At 37.6% G+C, this 24888-nt stretch overlaps 1 protein-coding gene across 3 annotated transcripts in view; it reads left to right on the top strand.

Moving 5' to 3' along the window:
- TSNAX (translin associated factor X) overlaps nucleotides 1-24888 on the top strand; it is a 35696-nt gene that overhangs the window by 9103 nt on the left and 1705 nt on the right. The window contains exons 4-6 of one of the 3 annotated variants that reach the window (XR_005721409.1): nucleotides 1891-2021; nucleotides 21077-21204; nucleotides 23875-24039. Coding sequence is in view for 2 of the 3 variants with exons in the window: in XM_040242746.1 (XP_040098680.1) it covers nucleotides 1891-2021; nucleotides 21077-21204 (259 nt within the window). In the remaining variant the exon portion in view is untranslated. The remainder of the gene's footprint in view (nucleotides 1-1890; nucleotides 2022-21076; nucleotides 21205-23874; nucleotides 24040-24888) is intronic. The other 2 variants (XM_040242746.1, XM_040242747.1) reach the window with 2 other exon arrangements.

The following is a 24888-nucleotide window of genomic DNA, read 5'->3' as shown; positions in this document are numbered from 1 at the left end:
ATAATCCCCATAATAAACCAGAAATGGTAAATATATGGAAAAAGATAAATTTTTAATTAAAAAGTCATATTGTTTAAGTAAAAATAATAATTATTTGGGGGATTATTATTTTTACTTAAAATTTAAAAATAATATTCTTTAAATAAAGGTACTAATCCCCATAATACATTATTGTTTTTAAACAATATGATTTTTTAAATTAAAGTTATCTTTTCCCATATATTTACCATTTCTGGTATCCCTCTTTCCTTTATTAATAGAATCATGTTTTCATCTGGCATCATTTTTCTTTTGCCTAAAGAACTTCCTTTAACATGTTTTGTAGTGTCGATGTGCCAGTGAGGAATCAACTATTTCTGGTCTTGTGTGGGCTCTTGAGATTATTTTGTGTGTTCACTTAGAGTGGGCCTTTTTTCAGCCACACAAGTTCGCACTAATCAAAATTCAACTGAAGACATGAGTAGTCCCCTCTGTAGATCTCTGAAACTCTCTGTATGTATTTTCTCCTTTGTTTCTTTGCCTTGCAAGTGTTAGCCGTCTTGACCACTGTGAACGCCCATCTCCTCCACCTCTACTGCAGGAGACTCCTAGGGGCCACCTAAGTTTCTCATGCCTACACTGTCACTTGGAAACTCTTCAGGCAGTCAGATGGAACGGTCATGGGGCACATGTCCTTTTTTTCACTCTCATACTGTCCTATGCTGCTTGTTTCACAGTGTCTGAAAACCTTTTTATTTATTTCTTATATGTTTGTTTCTCTTTAGTTGTTTATGGTGGGATGACAAATCCTGTTCATGTTACTCCATCTGACTAAAAGTAGACCTCTCTAGATGTCTTGTTGTTGTCGAGGATAACTGCTTCACGATGTTGTGTTAGTTTCCGCTGTACAATAGCGTGGATCCGCTGTGAGTTTACATATATCCCCTCACTCTTGAGCCTCACTCCCACCCAACCCCATCCCACCTGGCTAGGTCATCTCAGAGCACCAAGCTGAGCTCTCTGTGCTATATAGCAGCTTCCTGTTAGTTATCTCTTTTACACATGGAAGGAGACCAGTCCTGAGCACTCATTGGAAGGAGTGGTGCTGAAGCTGAAGCTCCAGTAGTTTGGCCACTTGATGCGAAGAACTGACTCATTGGAAAAGACTGTGATGCTGGGAAAGAGTGAAGGCAGGAGAACGGGATGACAGAGGATGAGATGGTTACCAACTTAATGGGCATGAGTTTCAGCAAGCTCCGGGAGTTGGTGATGGACAGGGAAGCCTGGCATGCTGTAGTCTGTGTGGTCGCAAAGAGTTGGACACGACTGAGCGACTGATCTGAACTGAGTGTATATATGTTAATGCTACTCTCTCAGTTTGTCCCACCGTCTCCTTCCCCTGCAGTGTCCACAGTCTGTTCTCTACATCTACATCTCTATTCTTGCCCGGTAGATAGGTTCATCAGTACCACTTTTCTAGATTCCATATATATGCATTAATATACAATATTTATTTTTCTCTTTCTGATTTACTTCACTCTGTATGACAGACTCTAGTTCCATCCACATCACTGCAAACAACCTAATTTCATTCCTTTTTATGGCTAAGTAATATTCCACTGTATATATGTACCACAACTTCTTTATCCATATATCATATTTTTATGAACATAATTTCTCTTGTAGTTATGTTATAAATACAGCTTCTTCTTTACACTGAATATTACGTTAAAGCATTTTCCATTTTTTTACCTATTTTTAATAAATTATAGTTGTACTTTTGAGTTAGAAGTTTCAAGATACATAGGATATTTATTTAGCTGTGCATTAGTTGATATGTATTTTATTTCAGTTTTTCACTATCAAAACATCTGGCTGATATTTTAAAAGTTCCCAATATCTGGATTGTAGTGCTCCTGATATGGAAGAAATATTGACTGAATCAGAAGTTAAATTGGATGGTGTCAGACAAAAGATACTGCAGGTAGCCCAAGAGCTCTCGGTAGAAGACATGCATCAGTTCCACAGAGCCATCACTACAGGTGAGTCCAGGTGTACTTCAGTGGTGATGTTTAAAAGAAAATAGTGTGTTAAACGATTTATGTATGCATTGCATGAATTACAGTTAACACTTGGTGAAATACTATTGGCTTTAAAAAATTGGGACTTCCGAGTAGTAATATAAAGATAATTTCTTACTTGGCTTTATTTTCCTGTGTAGTGATAATTATTGATAGATTTTGATAAAGTAATTGAGGAGACACTCTTAATAGAGAAACTTTATTCTTGAATGAGTAGAGTGTATTCAGACAGGGTGTATCTCATTCCCCACTGAGTATATATTTCACTTGTGTCTCTTAAGTTTCAGTCACAGTAGGTTCATAAAAGGAGGATGTATCACCTAGCCAGATGGACCAGAACATCTCATAGTGCGACTCCGTACTGGGAATTCTAGGATAGTACTGGGTTTTATATATTCATTTAAAAAGTTTCATGGAGTATTGGATCTTGGTGATTATCACCATTTATAAATCAGTTGCACAAACGTTTAAAGTACTTGATCTGATCCGCTTCATTCTTTTCTTGTTGTGAGTTCACTGATAGGAGAGAGAACTGTATAATTCAGGCATACTCTAAAATTTGCAGAAAGACAAAGTCAAAGTTTGATTCATATTTATAGAAGTAAGTGGGAGTTGCTTTCTGTCAAAGAGCTGATTTCATTGAGCTCAGGTCAGTTCAGTAAGAAATGAGTTCATTTGGTATCTCTTCAATATATGTTCAGTTTTCATCTGAATATCGTTTCAGCACTTGTTTTTCAGAAATGTCAACTTGTGGTTGTTGAAATGTCTTAATAATTAGTAAGAGAAAGGGCCTGCATATATCAGTTAAAGTTGAAGATACGTTATTATAAGCTAAAGTGATAGAATAGTTTTATGAAGAGTCATGGTATCTTCTGAAAGGAGGTACATTTCCATCCTCATAATTTATTATTTACTATCAGGGATTTATTTGATTTTTAAATGAATAGCGCACATAATTAAAAAGGCTTTATGACTTCCGTTTATGTCGTCAGGCCGCACAGCCTTGCATATGACAAATTTGGGAGGACTGGGAGAGATCAGAGGTAGTGATAGGGAGAAAGGCGGAGTGAAAGTTAGACAAGCCTCTGGAAGGAAACATGTGAGAATGTCCTTATGACCTTGTAGTAGGGAAGATTTATTTTTTAAATGATAGAAGAAAGTATTAACTATTAAAGGAAAATTGGATCAATTGCATTTTGTTAAAATTAAGAAATTGTCTTTATCAAAAGACATCATTAAGGAAGCAGAAAGGCAAATTGAAGTCTGAGAGATGATGTTTAAATATATACTTCAGGTAGAGAACTCATATGGAATATGTGGAGAATTCCTACAAATCAATGAGAAGTCAATTTTAAAAATGGACAAAAAAAGTTGAATAGGGGCCTCAGAATGAGAATATTCAGATGACTGTGAATATTCATGAAAAAGTGCTCAGCATCATTATTCCCTAGAGTAGTGGAGAGTGAAACCAAATGAGATACCATTCGGTCACCAGCATAACTAAATTGTAAATACTGACCATGCCATTAAAAAAAACAGTTTGGCAGCATCTAGCCAAAACCCTGCATCTACCATGTGATAACTTGTGGGTATGTACCCGAGAAGAGTGAGGATTATATCACCAAAAAACATGTGCAGGAGACCTCAGAACAGCGATAATCATACTATCCTAAAAGTAAAAGATCAGCAGGTCAATGGGTAGGTACATTGTGGTGTAGTTGTCCAATGTAGTACTATGTAGCATTAGAAAAGGTTAAAGGTGTGCAGCATCAAATACGAATTTCTCATTCTGTTGGACAAAATAAGCAGACACTAAAGCATATGTAACTGTATAATTCCATTTATGTGAAGTTCAGAAAGAGGCATAATTAGTCTAGAGATGTTGATTTGCTTCATTTGGCCCAGTAGGTTATGTTGTAGGTCCTTCTTTGATCAATGAGTAAAGTATAAGGAAAGGCTTTAAATAAGAGCGAGGACCATATGGATAGTGACACACAGAATGTTACTTAAGAAGTCATGCTTGGCTTTTAGAACAAAACCGAGGAATGGGGAAAAAAGGCAAAGGGGACATTTCATTGAATCAGTAGAGTGTTTCTTAAATCAGGAAGGAAGCACGAACTCTTGGAAAAAGTTTAGTTAGGGCATTAGTGAGATGGAAGGAATCTTTCTTCAGATATTCCCACTTCACTATCACTGAGGATTATGAATTATTAAATCATAGTCATAGGATTATGAATTTTATGAGGATTAGTGCTTATACGCACTGTATTTCATTTAGGGGTTCCCTAGTGGCTGCCCACAATGTGGGAGACCTGAGTTCAGTCCCTGGGTTGAGAAGATCCCCTGGAGGAGGGCATGGCAGCTTACTCCAGTATTCTTTCTTGGAGAATCCCATGGATAGAGGAGTCTGGTGGGCTACAGTTCATGGGGTCAGAAGGACTCAGACACGACTGAGTGACTTAAGTACATATTCCATTTAAGACCTTTGTTTAGATATTTACGTTTTGAGATTACTCATGAATTAAATATTTGAGGATTCTTTGTATCTCACTTTTCTTTAGGAAGTCTTTTAAAATAAAATGAGGTTCTTTAAATTGATGCAGTAAAGATTTATTTCCTTAAAGTTAAGGAATAAAACAGTGAAGAGAAGCGTCCGGGACTTAAAAATTTGCTCATAGATATTTTACTTGATAAAATAAGTTTATTTATAATTAGAGTAGCAGTAACAATGTGATGCTTATGAATAGCTTGCTGCTTGTAATTGTTAAATGCTTGTTTTGGTGTTACTCCAAATAGTTGTTCTTTTGACTTGAAGATAAAACAATTCTGGCATTGAACTAAAGGAGTTCCGTGCTTTTCCTCATTAAGAATAGTGCTAATGGCACGCAGAGCATTTCCCTAAGGGATACTTGTTAGCTCAAACATTGAGTATCCTACTAATAATTGAACAACAACAAAAAGTTAGGTCTGTTTTCTACACATTTCTTATCAGGGTACATTACAGATTGTCCCAAGGGATTGTTAAACAAATGACAAATAATTAGTTACTTGAAATAAATCACTTAAAACTTTTTGGTGCCCTATCATATTTTTAGTTTTTTTTTTTTTTTTTTTTTTCCTCTTGTTGAAAAATTAACAGTTGGGGGAAATGCCCTCCATCTCAAAGAAAAAAATATTTTTTTGTTTTAATTTATATCATTGTGATAATATTGAAAATTGTCATTTAATTTTGAGACATCCTAGTGCAGAAAACTTAAGTTCAGACACTAACTAATATTTAATTCTCTTATCCGAGAATGTGAATGATGGGTTGAGTGAGTGTTTTGGGCCAGCTACAGATATTTTTTAAAACTGTTGTTCTTTATATATTACATATTTATGTGACCTTTGCAGTATCCCTGAGACATAAATATTTTTACCACTTCATAAGTGGGGAAATGGAGACTTACAAGAGTTAGGCAACTTGTTCAAGGTTATAAGCTAGTAAGTGGTACCGCTGCTTGCTTATTGTGTGGATTTAATTTACCTGTTGAACTTTAGAACCTTACCCCAACTAAAGGCTTTATATTGCTTAAATTTCTCTTCGCCCAAATATGAAGGTTTTTCTTAAATAATCCAGGACACATTATAACTCTTGTGTTGCTCTTTTTTCCTCCATAGCACTTAGCAACTTTGACATAATATTTAATCTGCTTATTTATTATGTTTCTTTATTGTTTCTCTTCCTCTACTAGAATGTGGTCTCTGTTAAGTCTCTACACAAAGTTTTTTGTTATTGTTAACTGGTGTATCCTAGACACTTAATAGCTATTTGATAAATGTTGACAGAATGAAGAGCAAAAGTATTTTAAAAGGGCTTTTTCTTGTTGTTCAGCCAAATCTTTTATCTAATGATTTGCTTTTGCAGATTTTTGTTTGACTGTTTTTTGTTGCTTCCAAAAGGAAACATGTTTCCAGGGGCTGTTGCTTAAATATAATACAAAAATAGGATCAATATTAATCTTTACAGACATTATAAAGCTCATATCAGTACAGAAAAATTTGATATCATTTCAGTATATTAGCACAGTTGAGACAGCTTAGTGAAAAAGAGAACATGAAGGCATAAAGATCTGCAAGCCTTTGGAATAAATAATGGAAGAATTTAGTGAAGGGAAAAAGATATAGCTAAACATTGAATTTTTCTTTTTGTAAGATTTTGTATGCAGAGATGTTAGTTCAGGTGCTTTACCGCAACTAATGGGAATGAAGCTTCCCATTCATTCACAGGAAACAAATGAATAAACTTATGATATTTTGGTGGCTTAACAAAATAGGAATCATTTCTTTCTCATTTGAAGTCCAGGCTTTGCAGTGGTGGTTTGAGTGTGCTCTGCCTACTTAGTCATTCATAGACCCAGGATCTTGGGGCTCTGACATTACCAGTTTGTGGTTTCCAAGATGAGCCAGGATATCAACATACAGCTGGCAGGTTGTGGAAAGGATAAGTACGGAGTCATGCCTGAGGTTTTTATGGGCCAGCTCTTGAAATGGCATCCATCACTACTGCCCACATTTTATTGGCCAGTTACATGTCCACACCTAACTTCAAGGAAGAATGGGAAATATGGTCTCTGTGCCAAAGACAAGGAAATATGTTTGATGGATAGTTAATTTTTCTCTGCCCAGTTCAATAATTTGATGTCCATTTGGTTTAGTGGGAAATCCAGGCATATGCATGTTGATAGATTTATGTTTTTTTCTGCATGTATTTTAATTTGCTTTGAAAGCATTCATTTGCCTGATGTGAAAATAATTTTAAAACTGAAAGAGACATTGGAAGACATCTTGTGCTACCACCTCATTTTGTAAATGAGCTTAGAGATGGTATTGGAATTGGAATCTGACTTGTTTATCTACCCTGATAAATGTTTTATATTAACTCACTTTGCTAGTTAGTATTTGGTACTTTATACTGTAATTGTTTTCTGCAAAGCCAGCAGCTTTTATTTGATGATCTTAGATCCTGTATCTGGTTGAAGACTCTCACTTCCTTTTGTTTTACATAGATAAAATATTTTAATAAAATATTAATAAATTGTATTAAATTTACTTAATATTAATAAATTGTATTAAATTTACTTAATATCAATAAATTTTATTAAATTTACTTAATAAAATATTTTAATCACACAGATTTAAAATATGTAGTTTAAATTTTCATTTAAACGTAAGATGATTCAGGGTACATTTTTTTGTGACTGCTTTGATTGCAATTAATTGTTTATATCATATTACAAACTTTTGTGGTGAATCCTGTAACCATGAGAAAATCTGTCATAGGCATTTTCTGGCTCAAAGAGACTGTTTGTGACCATTCTTTTAAGGTAAATGTTGGATACACACTACTTAGATTGTCCAAGTGTAGGCAGGTCTTTTCACCCAGTTTCTCTTTTTATCTCTGAACATTCTTACTGCTTTTCTGAAATCCTGTTTCATCACGTTACTCTTGACATCTGTCAGTTGGTAAGGCTTGGGGTAGGAATGCTAAGTAGGAAGCATGGGTGAGAGAACTTCCTACTCAGTTTGAACATACATGCACCAAGTCAGAGAGGTCCTTATTGTAACAATAGTGTCCCTTAAAGTAATTTATTATTACTTCTTAATATGATCACGCACATTGAGCTAGGGTAACATTTTGGAAGAATAATGGCCTCTAAACTATGATCTAATACATTGGAAAGAAGACAAAAAAAACCATTGCTTTGTTTAAGGAAGTTTTAAATATTGTCTTATATAGTCAGCAAAAGCAAGACTTGGAGCTGACTGTGGCTCAGATTATGAGCTCCTTATTGCAAAACTCAGGCTTAAATCGAAGAAAGTAGGAAAAACCACTGGACCATTCAGGAATGACTTAAATCAACTCCCTCATGATTATACAGTGGAGGTGACAAATAGATTCAAGGGATTAGATCTGGTAAACAAAGAGTGCCTAAAGAACTGTAGATGGAGGTTCATAACATTGTAGAGGAGGCAGTGACCAAAACCATCCCTAAGTGAAAGAAATGCGAGAAAGCAAAGTCTGAGGAGGCTTTACACATAACTGAGGAAAGAAGAGAAGCAAAAGGCAAGGGAAAAAGGAAGAAATACACCCAACTGAATGTGGAGTTCCAGAGAATAGCATGGAGAGATAAGAAGGCCTTCTTTTTTTAATTTAATTTTAATTTTATTTTTTAATTACTTTACAATATTGTATTGGTTTTGCCATACATCAACATGAATCTGCCTCGGGTGTACACGTGTTCCTGAACCCCCCTCCCTAAGAAGGCCGCCTTAAATGAACAATGCATAGAAATAGAAGAAAACAATAGAATGGAAAAGACTAGAGATCTCTTCAAGAAAATTGGAGATAACAAGGGAATATTTCATGCAAGGATGGGCATGATAAAGGACAGAAATAGTAAGGATCTAACAAAAGCATAAGAGATTAAGAAGAGATGGCAAGAATACACAGAACTATACAAAAAAGTCTTAATGATCCTAATGTGTGGTCACTCATCTAGAGCTGGACATCATGGAGTGTGTGAAGGCAAGTGGGCCCTAGGAAGCATTACTATGAGCAAACCTAGTGGAGGTGATGGAATTCCAGCTGAGCTATTTAAATCCTAAAAGATGATCCTGTTAAAGTGCTGCACTCAAGGTATCATCAAATTTGGAAAACCCAGCAGTGGCCACAGAATGGAACAGGTCAGTTTTCATTCCAGTCCCAAAGAAGGGCAATGCCAAGGAATGTTAAAACTACTGTACAGTTGCACTCATTCCACATGGTAGTAAGGTTATGCTCAAAATCCTTCAAGCTAGACTTCAACAGTTCATAAACCAAGAACTTCAGATGTACGAGCTGAGTTTTTGAAGAGGCAGAGGACCCAGAGATCAAATTGCCAACATGCATTGGATCATGGAGAAAAAAAGGGAGTTGCAGAAAAACATCTCCTCCATTGACTAAAGCCTTTGACTGTGTGGATCACAACACACTGTGGAGAATTCATTAAGAAATGAGAGTACCAGACCACCTTACCTGTCCACTGAGCAGCCTGTATGTGGGTCAAGAAGCATCATTGAGAATCGAACATGAAACAGCTGACTGGTTCCAAATTGGGAAAGGGTGCCTTAAGGCTGTATGTTGTCTCCATGCTTATTTAACTTCTATGCACAGAGTGCAGCGTGTGAAATGCCAGTCTGGGTGAATTGCAAGCTGGAATCAAGATTGCCAGCAGAAATATCAACAACCCAGATATGCAGATGATACCACCCTAATGACCGAACGTGGGAGAGAGTGAAAAGGAACTAAAGAGCCCCTTGATGAAGGTGAAAGAAGAGAGTGAAAAAGCTGGCTTAAAACAACATTCAAAAGACTAAGATCATGGTATCCAGTCCCATCACTTAATGGCAGACAGATAGGGAAGAAATAGGAACAGTGGCAGACTTCATTTTCTCGAGCTCCAGAAGCACCACAGATGGCGACTGCAGCCATGAGGTTAAAGGATGCTTGCTCCTTGGAAGGACAGCTGTGACAAGCCTAGACAGCGTATTAAAAAACGGAGACATCACCTTGCTGATGGAGGTCTGTATAGTCAAAGGAATGGTTTTTCCGCTAGTCATGTATGGATGTGAGAGCTGGGGCACAAAGAAGGCTGAGCGTCAAAGAATTGATGCTTTTGAATTGTGGTACTGGAGAAGTTGAGAGTCCCACTGTCAGCAAGAAGATCAAACCAGTCAATCCTAAAGGAAACCTACCCTGAACACTAACTGCTGAAGCTGAAGCTCCAAAAGACCCTGATACTGAGAAAGATTGAAGGAAAAAGGGGGAGGGGACGGTTAGAGGATGAAATAGTCAGATAGCTTCATCAACTCGGTGGATGTGAATTTGAGCAAACTCTGAGAGATAGTGGAGGAAAGAGGAGCCTGGCGGGCTGCAGTCCACGAGGTCACAGAGTCAGACACGACTTAGAGACTGCACAGTAGTAGCAACAACAGAATATTGTTCCAACAAAAGTTAATGCCCAGCACTCTTATTTTAATAATTCCCACTTCAGTTTAATTCAGTAGTTACAGAGGGCTCTTGTACCAGACACTGACATATTAGTTCATATATAACCTACAGTGTAGGTAGATGTTTGTATTTTACAAATGAGGAAACTGAAGTGCAGCAACTTAATAGACTTCCCTTAGTTTATACACCTAGTAAGAGACCGGTCTGACTTCTGGACCTCAGATATCCTCACTTCAAGTCTGCTTTCCCTTATGATTTTATCATATTTATTTGGGAGGAAGGCTGGAGGCAGGGAGGTGAGTCAGGAGGCTCTGGCAGTCATTCCTGGTGTGGAGTTAGGACGTCTCCATTTTGTCTAAGCAGTAGGGAGGAAGAGGAAAGGGCATGTTCTTAGAATATGGCCTTTTTAAAAAGTGCAAAGAAAAGGGAATAAACTAGGAAAACCTTTAGGTTTCTGGTTTGGCCAGCTGGTTAAGCACGGATGTTATTTATTAAGAGATGGAAGACAAATTGGGTTTTGGATGTGGTTAATATGGCACCCGAGCAGTTTCCTAATGGGTTTAGAAACTTGGGGTATAGTTACAGCCATGGGGGCATCAGTTATAAGCTATAGTTGAATTTATAGACAAGGATAAAATAGTCCAAAGTAAGCGTAGAGTGAGAAGAAAGCCAAAGACTGCATACCTGTGGAATCTTAACTGAAGGAAATAGAATGGAGTATCTGATGGACTAGGGTCCCAGTAGCAGAAGCCTGTCTCCTCAGGTTGCAGTAACAGGTTGTGAGGTCAGTTCCAGGAACTTTGGTTTGTGTGAGACACACTCAGGAGAGGGGAGCTGCTGTTTCCATGCAGAGGAAGAGGTCTGGGGAGGGGACTCTGCCCTGGGTCCTAGCAGACAACCAAAGGACACACACACCCAAGTGACATCATGTGCTTCCTTTCGTTTCTCCTCTGCTCTCTTCATCCTCCAGTGGTTAAAGAGAGTGAGCGATGAGAACGGAGCAGAGGTTTGATGACCGGTAGGGAGAGATGGAAGCGGACATGGAGGCAGGCCTGTGAAGTCCCACGTGGGCAGGATCCCCAGTCACCTAGTGACCATCATTTTAGTGGAAGAAGTCATGGGAAAAGCTTGATGATGTTCCCAGTATCAGGCATGGCTCATTTAGCTGAAAGACAAATCAAATGAAAGATCACTCTAACAACATCTGAAAATCAAGAAATGACTGAAGAATTATCAGGATGGTTTGATGGATTGTTTATGATGTGTCTTAAATCACTTGGGAAGCAGGTTTTATAATACATGTATTTTAATATTGTAAGGGAATAAAAGAATATATTTAAAATTCTAGGTTTATATTGATTGGTAATAATTTATATCCCTGTTAAAATATTTTGACTATCACTCAAAGGGACAAGTGAGTTGAAAGTGCTGACAAGAATTGTTTCAGGGAGTATTATAGCGATTGCAATAGGAAAAGAGTGTGATCCTCTCCCAGGATCCTACAGTCAGTTCTAGGGGATTCAGAAGCTCTCCAGATTGCTGTTAACTTTTCTGCTCATTCAGGTTTGCTTTTAAACTCAGTGAGGTGAAGCAGAGAAAGAGACTTTGCTACAAAGTCTGCTGCTGCAGACCTGGCTTCTTTGTTGGGGAACTGTAACAGCTGCTGCATGGAGTGCTTTGAAAATTAAATGGTATATGTTAGTGGAAAGCATTTCTTACTCTGGGACATAACTGTTAACAAAAGTTGTTTCTCTTCCCTGTGGAATTTAGCAGAATTAATCTGTAATAGTGTGCTAAATCCTAAAATTTATTTTCATTTTAGGTAAAAATTCAGTAATACCGATTTGCCTAACACACACTCTTCAGTGCTAAAGTAAAAGCCTTGCTCAGATAGACGAAATCCCAATTAGTGGCTTTGCATTTGTTTCACTGTTGGTAGTACGTATTTATTATCTGTATACAAGTTACATGTTTGAGAATACATTTTTTTAGCAGATGGCCTGTGAATCAAACCCAGATGTGATTTTACGTTAATGTTTCAGTGATCTGGTAAAGGTAACTTTTGAAAAAATTCATGTTGTATTCTTTAAAATAGCTATAAATGCCATTTTAAAGACTGAGATATAATGTATGTATCATAAAATTAACCTTTTTAAATTGTACAGTTCAGTGATCTTTAGCATAACCACAAGGTTGTGCAGCTATCACCATTAGCTAATACCAGAATATTTTCATCATTCCTAAAGGACACCCCTTACCCATTGGCAGTCATTCCCCATTTCCCTTCCCTCACCCCAAGGCAAGCACTAATCTGCTTTCTGTCTACATGGATTTGCCTGTTTTAGACATCTCATAGAAACAGAATCATACAGGGTGTGGCCTTCTGTGTCTGAATTCCTCACTTAGCATAATGTTTCAAGGTTAATCTATGTCATTGCTTCTATCAGCACTTTCTTTTTTATGACTGAATAGTATTTCATTGTGCATATATACTACATTTTGTCTATCCATTCATTAGTTTTTGGACATTTGGGTTGTTTCTGCTTATGATTATGTTAATGATACTGTTATGAATGTTCGTACAAGTCTTTGTGTGAACACATGCTTTCAGTTCTCTTGGGTATATACCTAAGAGGAATTGCTGGGTCAAATGTCAGACAGTATTCTATAACACTAGAAGCTTGGAAAGAAAGTTGAGATTTGTAGTTTGAGTTATGATGAAATCACTGTATGATTTTTGATGGAGATGTGGGCAGAATGTATATTGCTTAAATATTATAAGAATAAATAAAAATAATCAGAAGCCTTTCATTGGGTTTCCTTGTACATGTTCTCATAGAAAAAGGTGGAAAATAACAAATTACATAAAAGCAACCTACAGACTTCTCTCTTACTGGCAGCTGATTTTGTAAATAATTCTAATTGGATTTCATCCAAGGCAGAAGCAGAAGGGGAAGGCATTGTTTGATAGAATATGGCAGTAGATTGAAAATTTTCACCTTGGGGATTATTCACTGGAAATAGCGGATGTCCTTTTCATCAAGCTGAAACATAACTTGTTTAAACATCCTTTTACCTAGATGTGACCAAAAATGCTTTCAGTATTTGGGGCCAGATGTCCTTGAACTTTCTTTATGGTATATATTGAAACCTAATTTCTATGGAGTAGAAGTTGGTCCCCTTGTCTCTGAGGTGACTTAATCAAATACATCACAAGAACAACTTAAATAGTGACTTTAGATAAACTTGAAAATGTAATATTTGATAGCCACCCACCTTAATAGAGATTAATACCACAGGTGAATTTTTAGGGCTCTTATTCCATATCCTTTTTTTCCCATATGAAAATAAATCAGATAAGCCCACTAATTCTGAACTTCATCAGTTTAAACTCTATAAGTTTATAAGAATATGTCTTTCTTAGTGGACTTAAATCCAAAGTACTATAGATAAAGGACAATTAGATAGTTCTAAACATTTGAATACCAAATACCAATATTTTTGTCAAAACACTTAAGTTTCATAAAGCTATTGAGGAGGAACAGTCATTATAAATTGCATTAGAAGCAGTTTACTAAGCATCTGAGTCTGTTTTGTATATGAAGTACTATCTTGGGGAATGGAGAAAGGAGCAGAGTTGTATCAAAGGGATGATTCTTGCCTTCACAGTTCTAGGGTGTAAAATAGGTGATCATGCAAAGCCTACTGAAGCATTTAATTGAAGTATAAGCTTTATGTAGTAGGTTTGAAGAAATGAGTGCTACCTTGATTAGAATGTATCAGAACATTTAAACTCTTTTTATAGGTAGAAAAAGATTTGAGAGAGAGCAACATAGGCACAGACTAGCATAGAATGGTGAAAGAATATAGTACCAGAGACGAGAGAACAGGTAAAGGAAGCATGGAGAAAAACTGACCTAGAGGTTTAGTGGGGAAAATGAGAAAAAATGAGTATGTTTTACATGGAGTTGAATAAGTAAAGTGGGAAGGCCTTGAATTTACTCCTGAAGTGGTCTGAGTGAATTTCTAGTTTGTTCATCCATAAAGTAAGGATAGTAATACAGCAATGTAAAGTTACAGCGAGCTTTGAAAGGTGGATGTGTAAACTCCCAGATACGTGATCTTACACTGACACTCGACTTAGACACTACCAATATTTTTCTTATGTATTTTTAAAAAATTTTGTTGGAGACTTCTGAGTATATACCCGAAAGAATTGGAAGGGGAATCGAGCAGATATTTGTACACTTATCATCATAGGAGTGTTAGTCACCATACCTGAAAGGCGGAAGCAACCCAGGTGTCCATCGGTGGGTGAATAGATAAAATTGGGTATATTCGTGCCGTGGAGTATTGTTTGGCCTTATCAGTTGGAAAGGAAGGGCATTCTGACACATGCTACAACATGGGTAGATGCTCAGTGAGATAAGCCAGTCACAAAGGGACAAATACCATTTGTTGCTCAGTTGCTCAGGTGCATCCAACTCTGTTGTGACCCCATAAACTGTAGCCTGCCAGCCTCCTCTGTCCATGGGATTTCCCAGGTAAGAATACTAAGGTGGGTAGCCATTTCCTTCTCCAGGGGATCTTCCTGACCCAGGGATCAAATCTACGTCTCCTGCCTTGGCAGGCAGATTCTTTACTCCTGAGCCACCAGGGAAGTCCGACAAATAGCATATGATTCCATTTATATGAGGTACCCAGAGGAGCTGAACTCATAGAGACAAAGTAGAATACTGGTTGTTAGAGGCTGAAAGAGAGGGAATGAGAAGTCATTTAATGGGCATAGAGATTCAGTTTTTTGTTTTTGTTTGTGTGTGTGTTTTTTGAGAGTCCAAACCATGTGACTTTGTGGGATCTTAATTCACTGAGCAGAGGTCGAACCTGAGCCTTCAGTAGTGAAAACATGGGATCCTAACCACTGGACCTCCAGGGAATGCCCAGTGGTGGGAATTGGTTGCAGAGCAAAGTCAGTGCACTTAATGCAGCACACCTATATGCTTAAAAATGGTTGAAATGTTTAATTTTATGTTCTTTACCCTGTTTGGTGAATTATATTTTTTATGTGCATTTTTTCATAAAATTGCAAAATTTTAGCAACATCATTCAGGGAAGTGCTTTGTTCCAGAAGCAAATGGCATTCCTGTTCAGTTGCCACATAATTTGGTTTCACTAAGATGAATTTTTTTTTTGATATTTCAATAGGAAGAATAGTTCATACCAGTCTAAATTTGAGAAGTACCACAAAGATCATGGTATCTAGTACTTTTGTTTTTTTTTTTTTTTTTTTTTTACTTTTGTTTTATAGTTGAGACATAGTCCTCCTGGAAGTTGGTTGTACTTAGTTGATTTTATTAACTACAAATCATTTTTTAAAATACATTCATTAAAATAATTTTCCATGATTTGAGTTGGCTCATGTGGATAAAATAATTCTACAACTAATGAATTCAGCCAGATATCTTTTTCTATTCATAAAGAAGTGATGTTCTACCAATATGTTCTCCTGTAGTTAGTATCTTTTTTAAAGTTCATTCAGTATTAGGAATGGTATTAAAAATATTAATTTGCCTTTTCACGCTTGTTTTCTTTTCTTTTTAAAAATTCTTATTCCTCTCCCACTGCTGAACTTTGAAACTTGAAATTATTTCTCTTCAGTTATGCAGGCCATTTCACTTCTGTGGTTCTTGCCCTAAATTGAGCTCCACTTCTCCCCTTGCACATCCAAACACTCCTGAAAGGACATTTACTCTGGGATGCCCTTCTTAAGCATTGTGGTAGATAGGTCCTGGAATTTCAGTCTTTCCTTGAACAGAATCAAATTTCCTGGACATAATTTTCCCCCAGTGATCTCTGTAAACAGACTATCTCAGTGTAACAGTATTTCCTCTAGGATGATTTAAACCACCTTGCTTAGAGAGCCAAGGTGGTAAGAGTTCTTGTGATGTTAAGTCACAAGTTTTTCTTGTTTCCTTCTGACTTTATAATCATAGTGTATATATTGTGTTTTAATTTTTATTTATTTATTGCATTTTGTCCTTTTTTCTGACATGCACATTTTCCTATTTATTAACTGTCCCTGTAAAACATTTAAAATTTTAAATTACGGAATAGGTTTTCAAACATGGATCTGCCTCATTTAACTCTGTTTTTGTACCTGTTACATCAGGCACAGAGGGTAAGTAGTGAACACGGTAGTCATGGTGTTGCCCTTCTAGCAAGAGATGGAAGTGGACATTTGTTAAAGATTGTCACGTTGTTTAAATAGTACAGCTTTGACCAGTGCCACAGAGGAAGGGCTCATGGCACTAGGACAGCATATAACAAGGCCTTGACTTAGAATGTGGTAGCGTCAGGCAGCTTCTTCAGAGGTGCTGTTGATGGAACGTGAAAGGATTAGTACATGGGGTTGAAAAAGAGGAGAGCGTGGAATGAAGGCTGAGGGAGCAGCATACAAAATCCCCTGAAGTCAGAGAGGGCGCAGTGTGGGCGAGGAACTGAAAAAAAATCGAGCACAGAGTCAAGGAGAGACGACAGAAATATGTGCGTAAGTTATGTGCACACTTGGTTATGTGAGCATTCTATCTCACCAGACACACCATTCCCGAAATTCTCCAGGGAAGCAGAATCAATAGGCCTCATGAGGTAGGGGGATGGGGCAGGTAGGTAGTAATTTATTTTAAGGGCTTGACTCACATGATTTGGGGGCTAGCAACTATGAAATTTGTAGAGCAGGCCAGCAGGCTGGAATTTCTTTAAAGAGTTGATGCTGCAGTCTTGAATCTGAAATCTGCGAGCTGGAAACTTAGGCAGCATTTCTCTACCATAGTTTTGGGCAGAATTACTTAGTTGGCAATCCTCATGCTTCGTTCTTAAGGTCTTCAGCTGGTTGGATGGGTGTTCCCTCCACCCCCACCCCTCACCATTTTGGAGGGTTATCTGCTTTACCCAGAGTCTTGATTTAAATGTTAATCACATCTTGAGAGTACTTTCACACCCACATTTAACAGGTGTTTGGCCTGAGCACCAGATGAACCATCACATAGTGTTACCGTGAGAGAGCAGAGACGAGACTGGTTCAGTGTAAGTGATCACCTCTCTTCTGACTGATTTCCTCTACCTTGAACTACACACTGGAATTTGTACCCTGTCTGTCAAATCAGCTTGAGATTATAGGTGTGTAGATAAAGTCATCGTTCACCTATAGGCTCACACTGGCTTATACCCATTGCTTGATGAAATCATTGAGCCTTAAGCATAAAGCCCCAGGGAAGCTTGCTTGCACCACCTTCAACTGATGGAATCTTACATGACAAGAACTTTGCTGCTTGTATTTGCAGCATTTAAAATACTATTTTTGTTCAACATGGCCCTGAAATGTAAGCCAACTTTAGGAATTTGGGGGCAAGATTATGCCTAGAAATACTGAAGAAGTAGGAAAATTCAGAGAGTGTTATTCAAAAATGTGCTTTTGTTAAAGGATTTGTATGGATTTACATATCCATCTTTGAAATGTATAACTACATGAGTATAATATATAAATGTATAACTACCTGCCCATAGCATGAGTTGATGTAAATGGGGGTTGAAATTAAGCAGGTGCTTATAAACCATGTTAATGATTTTCCTCTGTATTCTTAGAGCCATGGAAAGCTATTTAGGCTTTAAGCAGGGTGGTGATGGGGTCATTATTATTAAACCGTTATTAATTATAGTTATTAAATAGGCAAAAAAGACTATTTACAAGACTATTAAAAAGTCTGTGGTGTGAGAATGGACGAGAAAGAGGGGGAAAAATAGATGGCAGTATGGCCAGGATCGGCAAAACAAAGATGGCTAGGTTTAGAAGGAATATTTTATATTGATTTTTGAGGTCCCTCTGATGGGATTGTCAAATATGCGTTTGGATATATGTGGTTTAAACCAGAGATGTAAAGTTGGGAGATGGCAGCATTAATTGAAGCCAAGTATAGGTAATTTGTTGGAGAAGGAAATGGCAACCCTCTCCAGTGTTCTTGCCTGGAGAATCCCAGGGACGGCGGAGCCTGGTGGGCTGCTGTCTGTGGGGTCACACAGAGTCAGACACAACTGCAGTGACTTAGCATAGGTAATTTGAGAGCCTAGGACTGGCAGAGACTAAGAAGACATGGCTAGAGAGGTAGAAGAAAGGGGAACTAGGAAAAGATGCCATAGAAGGGACCAACGGGAAGCTTGTTTAAGCAAGGGGAAAAGTGGTCAAAATGCTGATTGGTGCTACATAATTAAGAGTGAAAAAAATGTCCATTAGATTCATTAACTGGCATAATTTTAAGTTAGAGCTGTTTTGGCCTAGAGGTGTGATCAAGCTGGAATGAAGTAGGCTGAGAAGTGTGAGATGTGGTTATTAAGAAGCTACTTTAAGAAATTTAACTGTGGAGGGGAGTAGAGATATCGGGCAGTAGTTGGGAGGAAAGATACGGCCTTTGGATGGGAGAGATCTGAGTGAGTGTAAATGTTGACAGCATCCAGTAAAGAACATCAAGTGGAAAACCTCAAATAAGGAAGGAAGCATCTGTGTTAAGGTTCCTGCTAGGATTGCATCTTGATCCTGAGGACAGGCACCTTGGCTGGCCTTTTACGATGAAACACCTGTCTATAGGAGTTCTAGGGGTGAAGGAGATACAGTACCAGTATTTATTTTTCTTAAGTCCCTATTGTAGTCATCAGTGTCCAAACAGGAAACAGAAACTGCATTGTTGTTCAGTCGCTAAGTTGTGTCCGACTCTTTGTGACCCCCATGGACTGCAGCCCTCCAGGCTTCTCATCCAACCATCTCATCCTGTCACCCTCTTCTGCCCTCTCCCGGCATCAGGGTCTTTTCCAATGAATAGGGAAGGGTTAATATAAAGAATTAACTGTATAGGGGACTTCTTTATAAGAGGAACCATGAACTCTAAAGAGTACAGGAAATCAGAGGAGGAATCCACATCCATGGAAGGAACACATCTGGTGAAGTCCACCCCTGCGCCCAGCTTAGCCCACTGAAGTCATGGGCCGTCGGATGGCTGAGATGCCCTGATGGCGTCTTCGGGAAGCTCTCCACGGAGAGGGGCTGAACCATGACTCCTTGCCCACGGAGGTGGCTCACTGGGAACCGCCCTGGGTCACAGAGAGAACCTGCCCCCAGGGAGGGACCTGGTGCTGCTGCTGCCTCTAGCTGCTGGCTCCCCGCGCTTCGAAAGCTGCTGCAGACTGGGCACGCCGGAAGCAGAGCTTGTTCCTCCTGTGCGGTCCTGCCAGGGCCCCCTAGCAGTTAGGCCTGGTGTGTGCCAGCTGGCAAGAGGTCCATCTCCATTATGTGCATTGACGAAGCTGTGAGACAGTAAATTGACAAGTGGCACTTCTGTTATTGATCTTGTAAATTTTTTCCATTTTTGTTTTTATAATGATTGCAGTGATGGATATCTTTATACATAAATCTTTGTGCACATATGTTCTTTAGCTCCCATTTGTAAGAGGTAATTGTGGTACAGCTATTTAGTTATATAATGAGTGACTCTTAAGTTTTGCTGTTTGCTTTTGTATGCCTGAAGTATTTCTGGAAGGAAATGAGAAATATAGATTGTTGTTAGGAAAGGGAACTGGATTTTATTAACCTATTCATAAAACTGAAATTTTACGAAAGTATTTTTATTGTAAATGTTAAAAGGTGTTGTCTGCTCTGTTGAACTCAGCTTTGTTGCTTCATTTCGCAGGACGTTATGGTTTATTGAACAAAGTACCCGATCGTCTCTTGCTCTGTCAGCACCTATATTCTGACTTTACTTCAGCATCATTTGCTGTTCAAAATAAGTCAGGATATTTTCATTTAGTTATTTACTTTTATTGCTGTAAGAACCAGGTCGTCTATCTCCTTTTTGTCTGTGACCCTTGCGTGGCACTTGATGTGATTGATGTGACGGTACGGCAGTGGTCAGCCTTCTGACACTGTTGCCGCCGGGCCTAATGTTTAGTGTTAGCTACTGGGACGTCATGTGAGTGCAGGACTCTGTCAGGAGAAGTGTTAGAAAGAGAACTTAATACAGATGACCCTACCAGGTTCTGACTTTGATTTCTGAACTTATTTTCCTCTTCCTATTTTTTATAATAAAGCCTTCAAAAAGAAGACCAAGTTTCTTAAACTGACAGTAATGATAATAATTTTAAGAAACACTTTTTTCCCTGTGAGTATTACCTTATAGATTAAGATATAATAAAATAATGCTGAAAAGTATGGGTATAGAATTTGGTTGTTTTAAAACACTTGAAAAAGTATAGCAGTATTTTTGACCTTTACTGACCTTTAATTCAGAGTGGACTCTGTAGGATTTACATCTGGTGCAACTGGTATTATTACTCATTAGCTTTAAAAAAAAAAAATTCAACTACTGAAGCAGAAAGGATTTAATTTGAAGTATGAGGAAAATGTTATTTTGAATTTTGACACTTTAACCTTCATTATTTACAGTGTTTGGGGTTTTTGACCTAGGAACATTTTAAGGAAGAGCCAAATTATCTTTTAATTTTATCTCATGTGATTGTCTATTTTTGCTGCTTAAGGGAAGAAAAACTAACCTGTATAAGTTCTATTAAAGCCTACCAGAATTTTGGTAATAGCCCTTTCTTAAATTCTTTTAAAAAAGTATTTTTCTGAAAATCTTTGCCATTTCTCTGTAGGAGAGGGTAGATTTTTAAGACTAATGGACTCATGAAATACAAGGAGGACTCTGAACACGTTTCTGTGTGAGCCGTCTTAAGTTCAGTCACAGGAACGTTTGCTGTGTGCAGTGCCAGTCCCCACCAGCTACCCCCAGGTGGTGTGTCCTCAGAATCAAATCTAGGGCTGATGGAATAGTAACCGCTAAGCTTTTCTTGAACTAGATGGTGATTAGTTTGAAGTCCTTTACTGTGACATTCTTACTAATTTAGTGGTTGTTCCTTAGTAATTTTCCTGTTGGTTTTTCAGGACTGCAGGAATATGTGGAGGCTGTCTCTTTTCAACACTTCATCAAAACACGATCACTTATCAGTATGGATGAAATTAATAAACAGTTGATTTTTTCAACAGAAGACAATGGGAAAGAAAATAAGACTGTAAGAATTTAAAATCATATTTCACATTTATTACATAGTTTACACAGCACTGTGATGATTGTAGGAGATTCATTGGCTTATAATGCAAAGAATATTGAGATGAAAATGTCCTTTTTCTAAAGTGTGATTTCATAGATTCCCAACTAGGGAAATGGTCTTTCTAAATACATTAGTTAGTGGCTCAACACCTGTGGGTAGGTTGGGGGGAACAGTACCCGTTTTTGTAAGCATTATGGAGCGACTATTGTGTAAGTCCACTCTTAGTTTTACTGTGTATCTGCTAGTGCCCTTTATAAACACTATCTCATTCAATCCTTCTATTAAACTTACGAGGTAAGACTTAACTACCCTCATTTCACATACGGCTTTTACAGAGTCTAAGTGACTTTTCAAGCCCTAGTCACACACTTGTGCAGCTGACTTGGGAGCCAGGTGTCCTGAGCCAAAGCCAGGAGCGCCCTCGCCACTCTCCCAGTGTTTCTCACCGTGTGCCACGGGGCCCCTGTGCCAGGCATCTACCTCAAAGGGGTGTTTTAAAGGATTTGAGTTAAAGACTTGAAGTGAGGTAGCATACAGCACATGCCACATAGGTGCTCAGTAGTTAGTAGTCATTATAAGGGCCAATATAAAGTTATTATGATACAGTGAGAGATGTTAATCACTGAGTTCATAATGCTTGTATCTGAAATAGTGTAATTCAACTTTTAAGCAAATATTGTTTTTTCCCCCTGAGTTTCAAGATACAATATTCAGGCCATCAGATAAAAATTTGAGTATTAGATAGTCTCCTAAGATATTAATACACTTAAAGGTACAGTTAAACAGTTTTTTTTTCTTTTCTTTATTTTTCATCAGTTTTTCTTTATTATTTTAAAAAATCAGGTAGGCAGAAAGTGGAAGAAGGTGTGGAAATCATATTTTCTTGAATGTTAATAAAATGTTAATACTGAAAAGTGAGATAATTTGGCATGACAGGTATAGCTTACTTCAAGGAAACCATATATTTTCTCAATTTTAAAAATTACACGAATTTTATTGAGGAAATTCATCTTGAGAAGGAAAATTCTTTCATATTTTTTGTTCATTTAGTAAAGACTGAATCACAGAAAGAAGTCAGGCGAGCCTGTGTGACCCTGATTCTTAAACATATCTGCCAAATTACGGTTCTTCCCTTTCGATGCTCTGCAGTGCAGAATGGAAGTATCAGGGCAAGAAAGTAAAGAGAAATGGGAGTAAATGCTCTATTCTGAGGATTTATGTAGTGAATTAGTCTACGATTAGGATGTCATAGTCATACACATGTGTCTTCTCAAAATGTTAAGACCACATTCATAAATAATACTTCCTTTCAGTGCTAGACATTCGTCTTGGTGCTAAAAATTCTGGAAATCCAATAGGGGAAGGTATTTTGCTCTGACTTGCATATTGAGAGTAGTGTCAAACCATTTAATTCTTTAAAACTTCTTACGAAAAATTCAAATGCACAAGAAAAGTGGAGAGAATAGTAATACATGAACACCCATGTACCCACTATCTGGATTCAATAATTGTTAATATTTTGCCTTATTTGCTTCATCTAAATTTTGAGAAAAATAATATTAGTTTGAGCACAATAATATCCTGATATTTTTCCCCTAAATACTTCAAGTCCATTGTGAAAAATTGCATTTTAAGTAATTTTATTTTCCCTGGTTTCTAATATATATTATCGGTAAAGCAGAATTTATTTCCTTGACAGTTGGTTGATTTTTTTAACATACTTTTTTCTTCAAAATCAACTTTTTTAGTTATATTCAGGGAACTCCTTCTAATGATGGAAACAAAGAACAGCAATGTTTTCTTAAGCAAAAATTATTTGTATAAATGACTTATAAAAATGCCAGCCACTTCCCCACCCCACCCCCCACCACTCCCACCATAATCTATTCTTTCCAAAAAGATGTCAGTTCTCTTAACAGTTAATAGAAATGAAATATAGCAGGTCAGGCTAATTGGGGAGCTGACTTTGGATACTTACCCAGCTCTAACCATTAACTAGTGATATTACTTGCAGTGTTTCTGGGACCTCATTTCTTATACTCCATATTGAGAAGATTGGAACATATGGTCTCTGAAAAGTCCAGCAGTGTTAGGAATCATGTCCTGGATACGAAGCAACCAGAATCATCTCTAAGACCTAAATTTGACTCTGTCATTTGCCCACTTAATTCTCAGTGTCTCTATTACCTGTAGGTAAAGTTCCAATTTCTTATTGTGGCTTTCTCCCCTTGCTCTATCCCTTGTTCTGTCTTTCTAGACCCATCCCATACTACTTCTTACTTTAAATTTTACTCTAAAGAAATACTGCACTCGTTCCTCAAGTACACAGCACAGTTCTCATCTGCCTGCTGTTGCATTCCTTCTGCCTGAAGTGTCCTTCAGTATAATTGCAGCCCACCTGAGCCTCATCAGACTTGTAATAACAGTTCAGACATCTCCTCTTTCAGAAAGAATCCATTAGAGAGAAGTTGATGTGGAGAGAGGAGATTGGTGTGGTGACGGTAATGGTGATAGCAGCTAACATTTATTGAGTATTTACTTTGTGTTGGGCACTATGCCAAGAACTTGGTAAATGTTATCTCATCCTTAAAAATAAACCTCTGAGGTAGGTACTGTTATCCCATTTTACAGATGAGGAAACTGAGGTTTAGAGAGATGAAATAACTTGCCCAAGGGCATACACCTTATGAAGCAAGGTCCTGGAAGAGGTGGGAGGAGATGGGTCAAGGTCATTTGGAAGAGTTAACCTCAAACAAGAGGAGGGACAACTCATCATCTGAGACTGAAGGATAGAAGGTAAAGATGGATGTGGACATAAATAAGTTTTTTTGTTTTGTTTTATTTTGTTTTTAGAGATAAGGTAATTGAGAGAGCTTATGCCAGGGGATCTGGCAAATAACCAAGCCAGTGAAAGTAGGCAAGATTGTTTACTGAGACTGAAGAGGTTTGGGATTGAGTAAGGGGCCGAGGAGAAAAGTAGTAAAGGTTTGAAATAGTTTTCAAAGAGACGGGCAAGAACCATCTAAGAAATAAGTAAAAGGATTGGTGAGTAATTTGTAGTGGTACAAACGTTATATAGTTGTGATCATTATTATTATTTTTAGCCTAGTGGTACTCAGTACTTGAATAAAGCACTAACAAGAATAGTTTTTAATACTGACTCAGGGTGTGTTTTTGCTGGGCAGGTGCAGTAGAAAAATAGGAGTCTGAGGAAACTGAGGAGGATATAGCAAGAGAGTGTTAAATCATGATGGTCAGTGCTGAGTGGGGACAGAGAGGCCAGAAAGAGACTAAGTGACTGAGAAAATCATGACTGGATCATAAACCTGGAAGGCTTTATGATTTGCCATTTAAATATGTAAGTCATTGTCATGGGATGAAGTCATTAGGCCTTAAGAATATCTTTATTTTATATGTCAAGTGAAGTTGGCAATGGTTGATTTTATAATGATACAATATTAGATTTCAGAATTATCTTGAAGTCATAAATTCAACTCCTTGCTGAGGGCATGAGTTCTTCTTATAACATCTTGAATGGTCATTTAACAAAATGGATCATTTTATTTAGAGAAGATTAGTATGATTGACTTGCTGTTGATTTTGTACCTTATGTGTATACATAGTTACTCTTTTTCACAGTGTATT

This window comes from Oryx dammah, unplaced genomic scaffold (assembly GCF_014754425.2).
Source record: "Oryx dammah isolate SB20612 unplaced genomic scaffold, SCBI_Odam_1.1 HiC_scaffold_6, whole genome shotgun sequence".
Classification (NCBI taxonomy): domain Eukaryota; kingdom Metazoa; phylum Chordata; class Mammalia; order Artiodactyla; family Bovidae; genus Oryx; species Oryx dammah.
This window is presented reverse-complemented; position numbering and strand designations above follow the sequence as displayed.